This window comes from Polypterus senegalus, chromosome 10 (assembly GCF_016835505.1).
Source record: "Polypterus senegalus isolate Bchr_013 chromosome 10, ASM1683550v1, whole genome shotgun sequence".
Taxonomy (NCBI): Eukaryota; Metazoa; Chordata; class Cladistia; order Polypteriformes; family Polypteridae; genus Polypterus; species Polypterus senegalus.
The window spans coordinates 128,506,779-128,519,527 of NC_053163.1; the positions used below are offsets into that span (position 1 = coordinate 128,506,779).

Below are 12,749 nucleotides of genomic sequence, written 5' to 3' on the forward strand. Positions count from 1 at the left end.
CTGGCTTCATAAGACAGCTATCATATTGCATCTGTCATCATTTGTTATGACAAACGTTTATAAGACTGAAGTTTATAATTAAAAATATGCTCGCATTTTGATGGGTGCTTTGCACATTGTGAGGAGTTGTGTGATATTACATAATGATCGGTCTTCCTGCTATATAAGCATAATGCACATCATTCAGCCTATCCTACTCCAGACAGCTGGTCCCAGATGTCTTGTTGCCTTAGTCGTGTCCATTATGACGGCAAGTAGTCATGTACCAACTTTGCCAAAAGGCTCATCAGATGTTTTAAAAGCTTACGTATCAGTCTGAGTATTGTGCTTGGTTAAAGTTACACTTGCTTTTATCTACTTTTAAAGGTGTTGATTTTCATTTCAACCAAACCTTTACCTGACTTTCATTTTTACTGAGATGGCTGAGCTAGGTCTGCACAATGAGCAGCACACCACAGTGTGTGTGTTTTACTTCACTTCACTTCAAATGGAGTGATAGTTTTTAAGGCAGGCTCCTTCCATGCATCCTGCTCTACCAGGTTAGTCAGTAGTCCCACGACCCTGATGTGAATAAGTGGGGTAGAAAATGGAAGAATGAATGGACAGTCAAAAGACAAACTTTTTTGTCTTTGTCATTTTTATGGATTTTTCTGAATTGCTTAGATTAATTATTTCAAAAAATACTAAGTGGAGTTCAGTATTCATCATATCTTAAATTTTAAATGTGGTAATCATGACAGATTAAATGTACAATAAAATGTTTTTGATTTTATTTGTCGGATGACCTCAATCATTGTTACTTTTCAAATTCTAGTTTTGTTTTATTTTATATTTTGCAGTAGTATATGGCCACTGACAACTGCAAAAACATGTATACACACATTGCACAGTGTCTGCCTTTTTAACGCAAAGCTGTATTCCATGTGTCCTATTAATGTGCACTGATGTCTATCATTTATATGTAACTCAGTAATTAAATTGCTGTTTGTTTTAGTACAGGCATAATTGGCAGGTTTCAGAAGATTTGCTCACCAGCATCACTTTTGCTCTTATCTGTCAGGTAATTTTTGTTTCTTTTGTATGCAAAAAGTGCTGTATATCTGAGTTACGGTCCTGTTTATTGTTTAATCAGAATTAGTATTGTATCACTATTTACCACTTAACCCAGGGGCCCAAGAAAGTAGATCAATCAAGGAACTGGAATTCCTTTTTTATTACCACTGACAAATTACATTTGTATAAATATTATGAAACCTTATGAATGAGTCTAATACTTCCTTTACAAGTCAGGCCTCTGGTAAGATCAGTGTGTGGTTAGCAGATGGGACACAAGCTGTCTACGAACCTAAAGGCAAACCTTATTTATAATATTAAATGGAAAAAACAAAATTATATAATTGGACAGACATTTTGGACAGATACCAAGACAAGGGGCTTCTGGGTCTGAACAGAAATTGGGTCTCCCCTGCCACAACCAGACCAGTTCTACAGCCACATTGAATAAGTGTGTTTATTCAATCATATGCCAATTTTTAAAATTATTATTGGATATCAAACAGAAGCAAATAACCATTATACCAGTGGAGTAGATATCACATATTACCTCATACTATATAATTTACAAAGCAATAACATGTGCTTTGACAATCATGCTTTACATGAAGAGGTGACATTTAGAGAAAAAATACAACAACCCAATACGTTTTACATTCAATATTAAAACATACATGTGGTAAAATGCCATGACAACAACAACAACAACATTTATTTATATAGCACATTTTCATACAAACAGTAGCTCAAAGTGCTTTACATATTAAAGAATAGAAAAATGAAAGACATAATTATAAAACAAAATGAATCAACATTAACATCGAATAAGAGTAAAGTTCAATGGCCAGGGGGGACAGAAAAAAAAAAAAACTCCAGACGGCCGGAGAAAAAAATAAAATCTGTAGGGATTCCAGACCATGAGACCGCCCAGTCCCCTCTGGGCAATCTACCTAACATAAATGAAACAGTCCTCTTTGGATTTAGGATTCTCACGGAAGGGCTTGATGATGATGATGGTCACGTAGACTTCTTCCTTTTAATCCGTCCATCATTGACAACATCATGACAACACAATCCAAACTAACACAAACTGGCATATAAAATGATCATTGTTTGGCTGCCCTCCTTCTCTTTAAAACTCAAAGCCCCTTTAAGATAGGTTTAACGGTACTTCAGGTAATTTATTGAAATAATTTCCTTAAATACATGTTAGATTATCTTTTACCAGTAATGGCGCACTGCTAATACACTTGACTTGAGCATTCCTAGTTCCCTACTCTTTCTCTGTACGTTTAGCATTCGTTTGCTCAGAGGTTAATGTGCTTGCAGCTTCCTGAGCAGCTCTTCGTTTCTCCAACCTAGCGGCCCACTGCTTCTCTTCTTTTGTTGGCATATTTTTGCGTGTTTGTGTTGCAATTACTTTGCACATTTTCTTTAATTTTCTACTTAAGCTGACACTTAAGTCTTCAATCTGCCTCAAGAATGATTTAAGATTTGAAGAGGTAGGGGAAGTGACGTCGAAGGTGGTAGGGATAAGAACGGCGCCAGTACACATGTTCTGCACGGCCGCACTGCTGGCTGCTGCCGAGAGTTGATTCTATAATAAAATCAAATCAAGATAAAAAGAGGAATAACCTTGGAGGTCAATTATCACCCCAAAAGCGGATAGCAGACATCATGTAGTATATGTGTACCAGATTTCAGATCAATAGGTCAAACAGTTTGCGAGCTACAGGTGATTTAAAACCCTGGACAGAAAAAACGAACAGCCATAGTAGCGTATTATATATAAAGATGATAGAGGAACTCATTTTATAACAACAGGTAATTTGATATATTAACAGTGAACTTCATGTGAGGCCATGATATGATGTCTCAAATGGATTCTTCATTACATTGCAGGAAAAATTCCAGGCCATTCTCGATTATCTCAGATATATTTTCAAGATATCTTATTTGTGTTTCTATGATATATTAGAAATAGTGTGGTTCCTGTTCATCTTATGATTTCCTATTACTTTTAATAGATCCATTTAGACATATTGAAAAATGACAGAAAGTGTTATTTATAATATCAGAATTTTTACAGTTAATTATTTTAACATCCCAAAATAATATGAGATAGCTAAATAAACAGAAATGTAATTCTAAAGCTCATTAACACTGATTTTTTAAAAGGAGTTCAATCACGATGTTCACTGAAAATGTATTTGACATGAGAGTGCTTACAAGACACCTTGGTGTCTTAAACCAAACACAGTGCCATAATAAGAAATCCTGATCTGTTGTAATATGTGTAGTAGCGGGTGTGTGGCCAGGTCCACCGTCAGTTATGACAGGCAAAGGTGACTGTGGACCCCCAGACACTTACATTTTCCAGAGATGCATCTCTGGAAGTTAGATACTTCTAACTGGAGTTTTTATCTTACTGTCATTCATTGTCAACTGTCCACATCTCAAATATAATATTTTGTTAGTATTCAGTAATGTTTGTCAGCCAGAATTGTTCTATTTCACCCTGTGTTTAACATCATCTGTTGTTTTATGTGTGTACATTATATGCTTTGTAAATTTTGTTGTCAGTATATTATAAGTAAAATTGTCCCAGAGCTCTGAGCATGCACTCAGCTCCATACAAAAATAAATTGAATGAACTGACAATGTGTTTAAGATATCCTATTTATGGGTACTGCATCTATAATTTAGTTTAATAAATATCAATTTTCAGATAGCTCTATAAATGCTAATTTGGCTTACCACATGACTCATCCATGTATGTAAGAAATGCAATAACTTTGGTGTCAGTTAAATCATATTGAAATTAAATTAAATTGTCCATTAGCAAACTGAAAATGATGAAAGTAAGCATTGCCTTCTGTAATTCTATTTATCTTTACATACCTTAGGACACCTCAAAACCTTGTGCAAAGTCAGTAATATTCAAAATGTCTGTTATTCTAACAATGGATGTAGTGTTTATATTGTTATTTTTGTACTTGAGCACAGCTGTTGAAGTTTCAACCAAACACAGACGATCAGATAAAAAGACTGCATGCAAGAGAAGACAGTTTGAAAATAATTTCCAATTAAAATGGTAAGTCTCTTAAACGTCTAAGTAACTAATGTAGTGTACATGTATTTTTACATGAATTTATGTAGTTTACATGCATACTGTTGTACACCTGACCAAGATACAGTATGTGAGACCAGAAATGGGGCTTATTGTTAAGAGAGTGCCTTCCTGGTATCTTTCCCCACTTAATCCCAAAGATGCTGGATTTATCAAAATACGTGACTTTATTATAAATACAGTGGCAAGTAAAAGTATTCAAACCCCTTTAAATTCCTTACAATTGTCTGTATGACGAATGATTTGTACACATATTTATCTATTCAGTATTTTAATGGGAACTCTTATGCTGTGGCAATACATTTCCAAAGTCAAAATAAATTTTCTGTAGATACTTAACTGAAGAAGAAAAACTGAAAAGTTAGTGTTCCCATAAGTATTTGAACCTCTGTGTCTTTTAAGCTCCAAGTTTACACAAATAACAAATGAACAACAAACGACACAAAGCTGACAGTTATTTGACCATAATTAAACATTAAAAGGTATCCCTTGTGATTCCTTTATATCTCTCTGGATATTAAAAGCACCCTTTGTAAGGGTCATAGTCTTTGTTGGACAATCACTGCAAAAATGAAGACAAATGAGCATTCTGCTGATATGAGAAACAAAGTCATTGAAATGCACAAAGCAGGAAATGGCTACAAAAATATTGAAGAGAATGACCTGTTAAGTATTGTCGGATCCGTCATCAGAAAGTGGAAGGTTCATCACAGCACACAGACTCAAACTAGAACAGGCTGTCCCTCAAAACTAAACATCAGAGCATGACGTTGACTGGTAAGAACACCGCTGTACTGTATATAGTATGCAATACAGGGTGAACTACAAACTACAAATAGACAAAATAAAAGGGAATCCTGGCTACCCAAAAGAACTTAGGCTAACAGAAGTCTTGAAAACGTTCTCTACCATTTTGGGAAGCTTGCTCACCAGTACCATAAAAGTGCTTTTAACTCTCTGTTTGACCCCTGATGATTACTCTTCCGGACAGTTCTCTCTTGACTTTACACTCACAGAAGTTCTAACCTAATATGTCTTTAAGCTAATTTCCAGGGTCACTTCTTGGCTTAAGGTAGCCCACTTTGTCTCCAGGACATTTCCAGTGACTCTGCGTGTACCTTCACTAGTGAGCTCTATGTAGCACTAAAAGGTCAGACAGCCTTCTGCTGTCCATTATTTTAAGATCAAGCTCCTGTTCCCCAAGTGAGAGACTGCATGCTGAACTTATGAGATTTGACTTGCATCACATTTGAAATATAAACCTAGTTTCAGCTACTTCAGATTGCAACCCTGTGCGAGGCCAAATGTTGGTCCTCCATGGCTTTGCTTTTTTTCCTTAACCCCTGGCATTGCCGTGTCACATGCCCTTTATCATTCTGGGGGTGTATTGTGTATTTTCCTTCCAGAATATTACTCAGTTCTTGGCAGCTTCCTCTTATTCCTCCACAGATAAGAACATCTCTAGCACCTTATATTGACATTCCTACAAATCTTCCCACACTTTCCTTTCACTGGCAGTTTAGTTTTATTTCTATTTATTTATTTTTTGGTGACTTTTTGCAGGAACTTGTGTTATTCTGGTGATTTCCTTGAAGCCCAGCAGGGCATCAACATCCTGCTATCATATAATCTTCTAAACATCTAGTGTAAATTACCAGCTTGACTTCTGGTCCGTGCAGTGATTGTCAATATTTTATTGTGATCGAATATTAAGCAAGTAGTAAGGCCGAATATTCAAATGGTCTACTCAAAAGTATAGGTCTGAGACAGACAAGACATACACATCTGTGTCAATCTCAGGTGTTGCTGGGCTGTTGCAACTACATGGTTTAATTTCAGCCACTTTACAAATTAGTAACCAGATACTTCTGCATATTATGTCAAATAAGATCTGCGACAGACATTTCAAAGTAGTTACACTTAGTAATTAAGGCACTAAAGACTGGCAACATGCTACATGTGTTGATTACCACATGCAAGTAAGAATTTCACTTTACTCTGAACATGCAACAATACTGACCCTATAAGCTTATAAATCGACTAGGGCATTTTACCCCATTTTTTTTTTTTTTTTACTTTTTCTGTAAAATAGAAACTAATTTGTTTAATAGCATACCTTTAATGTTCCTAAATCAAGCTTTGCTCATTTACAGCAAGAAAAGTGCAATTGTGATTTGAGTCTTTTTAAGTATGTAGATCAGGCCGATAACCATGTGATTATGTCTGTGGATGGGGGGCATCTGGGGATGATGGCTTATAATAATTTGTCGTGGCCTTCCTAAAGTGGATATATTTCTCTTAAATGGGTAAATGAACATTTCAATTACTTACAAAAAGCTGCTTTCATATATAAAGTAGAGTTCAGATGAAATCTCCAGTCAAGTTTTATTTTGGTTGCCTAGCACAAAGGTATGTGAGGCATCTTGTCTCCATTCTTCACTTTGAAGGAGATTTCAGATTTCATTTTGTCAGCCCAAATAGTTTATTAATTATAGAGTGTGTTGCCTTTTCTAGCGTGAGTGTATTTCTCTCCATGTTGGGCAAGCTGGGGTTCAGATGGGCAATGCCTGCTGGGAGCTTTATTGCCTGGAACATGGTATCCAGCCAGATGGGCATATGCCGGTTGACAAGGCTCTTGGAGGAGGAGACCACTCATATGACACTTTCTTCTATGAGTCAGGAGCTGGTACACACAATCCCCGAGCTGTGTTTGTGGATCTGGAACCAACTGTGATTGGTGAGTCCTGCTTCCTTTTAGTCATGCCATAAATAGTTATTCAGGAATTTACAGTTTAAGGTGCCACAGAAAAGCCTTGATGTCATGCAGGAAGAACAGTATCAGCATTTACCACATCAGTAATGACCAGTAGTATACCCAAAAAATAAATAAATCAGCGTTTTGAATCCTACACTCCATTTGTGAACTGGTTCATATAGATGGATAGATACTCTAGGTATATATGTTGATTATCCAGGTTTAGTTCCTGCTATGTGCCGAGTGGTACTAGAATGGGCTATACCTGTCCACATTACTAAAATAGGACCAAGCATTTTCAATAAATGGGTGGTTTGCCAGACTCAGCAGAAGAAATGCTACATGCTGAATGAAAAGTCAAACACAAGAAGGCATCTGTGTCAGCATTGTTGTTGATCCTGTTTATTTTGGTTTAGATCCAGTCTAGCAAGACTGAGAACAACGCTGGAGCCAGCACTGAATGAGGTGGCACCACAGAGCATTCAGACATGCATATACACATTCATAAGGGGACAGTACGGAGTCCCTTTACAAGACAATTAACATACTGAAAGCTGGTTTACACAGAGAATTCATGCGGACATGAAGAGAATGTACAAATTCATACTAGACAGCCCAAAATGAAATTTTAAACTACAGTTGTGGCACTATATGGCAGTAAAGCCAATAACTGGACCACCCCCTACAAGAGACAATACTCCAGTTTTAAAATTAATCCTTGGTTGGGTAATTAATGCATTCCGACTTTTGGAGGAATCTGGGCAGTATGAAAAATGACTTCTTTTCTACTTTCTTTTCTTGGCATTTAGATACACGCTTCCCAGAGTATCTGGGCTTTGAAGCTGTAGCACATGACATTTCAGATCTTTCAGCCATGATTTATTGTCTGTCATTGCAATCTGAATGTTTTCCTATAATCATTCACTACAATTTGTTATGTTTTCTTGCAGATGAAGTACGCAAAGGGACCTATCGACGTCTGTTTCATCCAGAGCAGCTTATCTCAGGCAAGGAAGATGCTGCTAACAACTTTGCTCGTGGGCACTACACCATTGGCAAGGAAGTAATTGAGCTGGTGCTTGATCGTATTCGTAAACTGGTGAGTACAGATATGGCAACGGAATATTTGCAGACTACTGAATATTGGCTTCTTGAAGCACCTTGATGTTGCTGAGCATCCTGATGCCAGATTAGTTTTATTATAGTTTTGGGGCTTACTAAACCATATAGCGACATCTACATTTTTTGTCACATGTTAACCTTCAACTGTCCTCCACAGGCTGATCAGTGTACTGGGCTGCAGGGATTCCTGATCTTCCATAGCTTTGGAGGTGGCACTGGCTCTGGCTTTGCGTCTCTTCTCATGGAACGTTTGTGTGTGGATTATGGAAAGAAGTCTAAACTGGAGTTTGCGATCTATCCAGCTCCTCAGGTAAGGTTAGAGGGGCTTCAATCAACTTTTCTATCACAGTTTTTACATAACTCTGTACTGTAGGGGATTCATGAACAAAGTTGACTGCATAGTGCACTTCTTTCAGAGACTTTTTGTATGTTCAATACTTTCAGAACCTGGTCACATTGTTATAAAAACTTAGTGAAAAAAGCAGAAAACTTGGGAAGAAAACAAAAACTGAAATAATACAGGCAGGAATCAGGGAAACCTGAAAAGACAAAGCAAACTCCTCATCAAAACCCAAACAGCAAATCAAATTTGATATGTAGCAAAAGTTCTTAAATCTTCATTGTTTTTCTTACACCAGCTTACTCTAACAAACAGTAAAGTTTTGCAGAGTCAATATTGTCATGTATACCGGGCAAGGTGAAATTCTTACTTGCATGTGCTAATCAACATCCAATACATCACCACTCTCAGGCTCTTTGATAAGAGATTAGAACCATCTTACTTTAAAACTTCTGCCTTCCTTACATAATAAAATGCAGAACATTTGTTATTAGCTGACAGACAGAATAGGAAAATGTATATTTATACATTTTAGGTTGTAAATCTTTTTAAAATTTAAGGCATTACAAAATTAATTTTCCACACGCCCTCCAAATTATTCCATAATGTGGATTCCTGCATTGTTGTAAAAATCCTTTCAATAATGGAGCCAACAAACAGCATCACTGAACAGTAAGAATAAGAAAAAAAAAGTAGGCTAGTTACCAGTATTATAGGTATTTTTTTTGGGAAACAGACTGAAAGAAAAAGAAATAGGACGTTTCAGTGTTTTTTGGAGAATATTGCAACTTTCAATGCTTAAATCTGAAACCTTACTTGACTTTCACTTGAACTGGCTGATAGGTCAAACAACAAAAAAGAATCTCCTTGAGCACCAAGGAGTGTTTTGAGATTGAAAATGTTAATTTGACAAGGTTTATTGATCCCTCACCAACTCCTTCCTAAAATGTAAGCATGTGCACTATATAACAAATAGGAAAACACCACAAATGCAAAATGGATGGTGTCTTCTTAAAGAAATATGAGACACCTCTTTATGTACTGGTTTTACAAAAAAACAGCAAACAAACAAAAAAATATCCAATGCAGTAATGACTTAATATACCATATGACTGGTAACAGAGATAGTGACTGTAAATAAAATGGCTGCAGAAATGCAGCAGGCGTGACATGCGGGTTGGTGTCTGCAAAAAACAACTATCCAAATTTAAGGTTGCCTTTTATTGGCTAACTAAAAAGATTACAATATGCAAGCTTTTGAGGCAACTCAGGCCCCTTCTTCATCTGGCCTGAGTTGCCTCGAAAGCTTGCATATTGTATTCTTTTTAGTTAGCCAATAAAAGGTGTCATTTTGCTTGGCTTTTCTGTACATTCATAATGGCTAACACGGTACAACTCCCAAGTACTACAAATTTAAGGTTGTAAAGGTAAATTATAGTAAAGTTAAGAAATGCTTAAAAATAGTGTTAAAACATTAATTAATCACAGTAATGGGTTCAAAATATCAAGTGTCCAATAAAAACAGGTATTAAGTGTCAAAAGAAAGCTAGAAATCTAGTAGCCTGCTGTATAATAATTGCTCATAATGAAACTCAATGGAAACATCTGTCCATGCTCATTCTGACAGGTATCTACAGCTGTGGTAGAGCCCTACAACAGCGTCCTGACCACACACACCACCCTGGAGCACTCTGACTGTGCCTTTATGGTGGACAATGAAGCCATTTATGATATATGCAGAAGAAATTTGGACATTGAGCGGCCCACCTACATCAATCTCAACCGACTCATTGGGCAGATTGTGTCCTCCATCACGGCTTCTTTACGCTTTGATGGTGCCTTGAATGTGGATTTGACTGAGTTCCAGACAAACCTGGTGCCATATCCCCGCATTCACTTTCCTCTAGTTGCTTATTCCCCAGTTATATCTGCAGAAAAAGCCTACCATGAACAGCTCTCTGTGGCTGAGATCACAGCTTCTTGTTTTGAGCCTGCAAATCAAATGGTGAAGTGTGACCCTCGCCATGGGAAATACATGGCCTGTTGCATGCTCTATCGTGGGGATGTAGTGCCCAAAGATGTGAATTTTGCTATTGCTGCTATGAAAAACAAAAGAAGCATCCAGTTTGTAGAATGGTGTCCCACTGGATTCAAGGTAAGTCAAATAGTGTTGTTCTGTATTTGAATAGCTAAAACTAGTGATAGTTGATAAATGGAAACCCATGCAGTGGTGGGTTTCACTTGAATTTATATTGGGAACAGTAAGAACCATTTTAATAATTAGTTGTTCACCAAACATATTAACATCACAGACCTTAATTAAGCACCTATACTACTTGGAGTTATATTGCACTGAGTCAAGAGAATGGACAATTAGTTGCTCTGTAGACATTAAAATTTAAAGAGTCAACTCCTACAGCCCCATAATTCCATTCTAGGTTGGAGTAAATTACCAGCCACCAACTGTAGTTCCTGGAGGAGACCTGGCCAAAGTGCAGCGCGCCGTCTGTATGCTGAGCAACACAACTGCCATTGCAGAGGCCTGGGCCCGCCTGGATCACAAGTTTGATCTGATGTATGCAAAACGAGCCTTCGTGCACTGGTATGTAGGAGAGGGCATGGAAGAAGGTGAGTTCTCAGAGGCCAGAGAAGATCTGGCAGCTCTGGAGAAGGATTATGAGGAGGTAGGTATTGATGTAAATGATGACGATAACGAGGAGGATGAATATTAAGCCTGAATTGGGAAAAGTATAAGCTCAATAAGTTATTAGGCAAATCTTAAGAATTTAGATATGAGTTACTTTTGACTATACAGGTGTGGTTTTGAAGTAGCTTAGAGAACTGCATGGAATGCATTACTAATTTATTTTTTAATGTTTGCTCATCTTTGAAGGGGATACTAATTTTTATTTATTTTAATTTTAATTTATGATTGCTTACATTTTTGTCTGGCTGTAAAGATTTCTGCTCATAATTTGAAGGGTAACTGGTCAACCCACGATACCAATCAAAGGTTTGGACACACTCAGATATTTTCATGTTTTTAATTGAAATTGATGCCTTTACTTATAAAATACCATTAAATTGATTTTAAAACACAGTCAAGACACATAATAGCTATTACTGTTTGAAATTATTGAGTTTTACTTTGTTATACACATATAATATACGTCATTTCTTCAGTGTCATAATGGTAGCTCCCTTAGCTTATCTTTAATTTTAAATTTGAATTGGTTATTTAAAAAATCTTTGAAATTGCATTAGCACCACTGAAACCTGTCATTCTGTAAACTTGGATTACAAGGAACTGCCATTCCTAAAGTTCAGTTCTGGGTTCAAAGGTGAAAATGAAACCGCTTTCTCAATAAACATGTGTGTTATTTTCTGTTTGTTTTGCAGAATGAAGGCTACTCCATGTGTCAGATTGCCAAAAACTGATGATGATTTCATATAAAGATGTCCATTACACTATCCTGTGAGAAGTGGGCAAGGCCCAGATGGGTAACTGCATAAGAGAATAAGGACATCAGACAGTGTAATGTGAGAAACAATAGCCTTATAGATCCTCAGTTGGCTTCTTCCTTTTTCTCTCCTGGTTAGAACCAGTTTAATTGTTGAGAGAAGAGACAAACATCTCAGCATAAAATCTTCACTATTTCTTGGCAATCTGTCACATTGAATAGCCTTCATCATGCAAAATAAATAGTTAGAATAAAATATAAAATAGACTGACATGTTTATTAAGGAAGCTGTTTTATTTTCACCATGTTTGAACTCAAAAAATAAACTTTAGGAATGTTGGTATCTTGTAAATGAAGTAAACAGAATAACAGTTTTTAGTGATGCTAACTCAATTACAAATGCACCACTAATAAACAATTAACATTTATACCTGGTTTATTAAGGTTAAGCTATGGGAGCTGACCGTTAATGTTAATTTTAAACAATGATACAACACCTTTGACGTTAACCACCAATGTTTATTCGACTCCCTTGCATGGCTCACACTGGCACATACTCACCAGCAAGCCCACTCACTTGAAACCCTGGCTGTACTCTTCACAATAGGGATGTGGTACCATAATATTACAAACAGAAGCGCATAAATAAGATATAGAACTTAACAACTCTCATCTCTTTCTCTTTTTAAAGAAAATAAAATTGCAAAACATGCATTAATTTCCCCTTATATGCACAGTAGAACTAATAATACCCAAACTCTAAAAAAATGGTTATACTATTCACTTAATATGCCATATTCCTTCTTTAAGTGTTTTTAAAAGTACAAAAGGAGATGTTCCTTTTTTGTTAGACAGTCAGCAATCTGCTCCTTTTCAGGAGACCAGAAA

General features: G+C 36.6%; 1 protein-coding gene across 1 annotated transcript; it reads left to right on the plus strand.

Annotated features, from left to right (window-relative positions):
* Positions 1-260: 260 nt before the first annotated feature.
* Positions 261-11,132, plus strand: LOC120537565 (tubulin alpha-8 chain-like). Its single transcript, XM_039766595.1, has 6 exons — positions 261-281; positions 6,698-6,920; positions 7,889-8,037; positions 8,218-8,370; positions 10,028-10,555; positions 10,839-11,132. The coding sequence occupies exons 1-6, from the start codon at positions 261-263 to the stop codon at positions 11,130-11,132; spliced, it is 1,368 nt and encodes a 455-aa protein (XP_039622529.1).
* Positions 11,133-12,749: the final 1,617 nt, after the last annotated feature.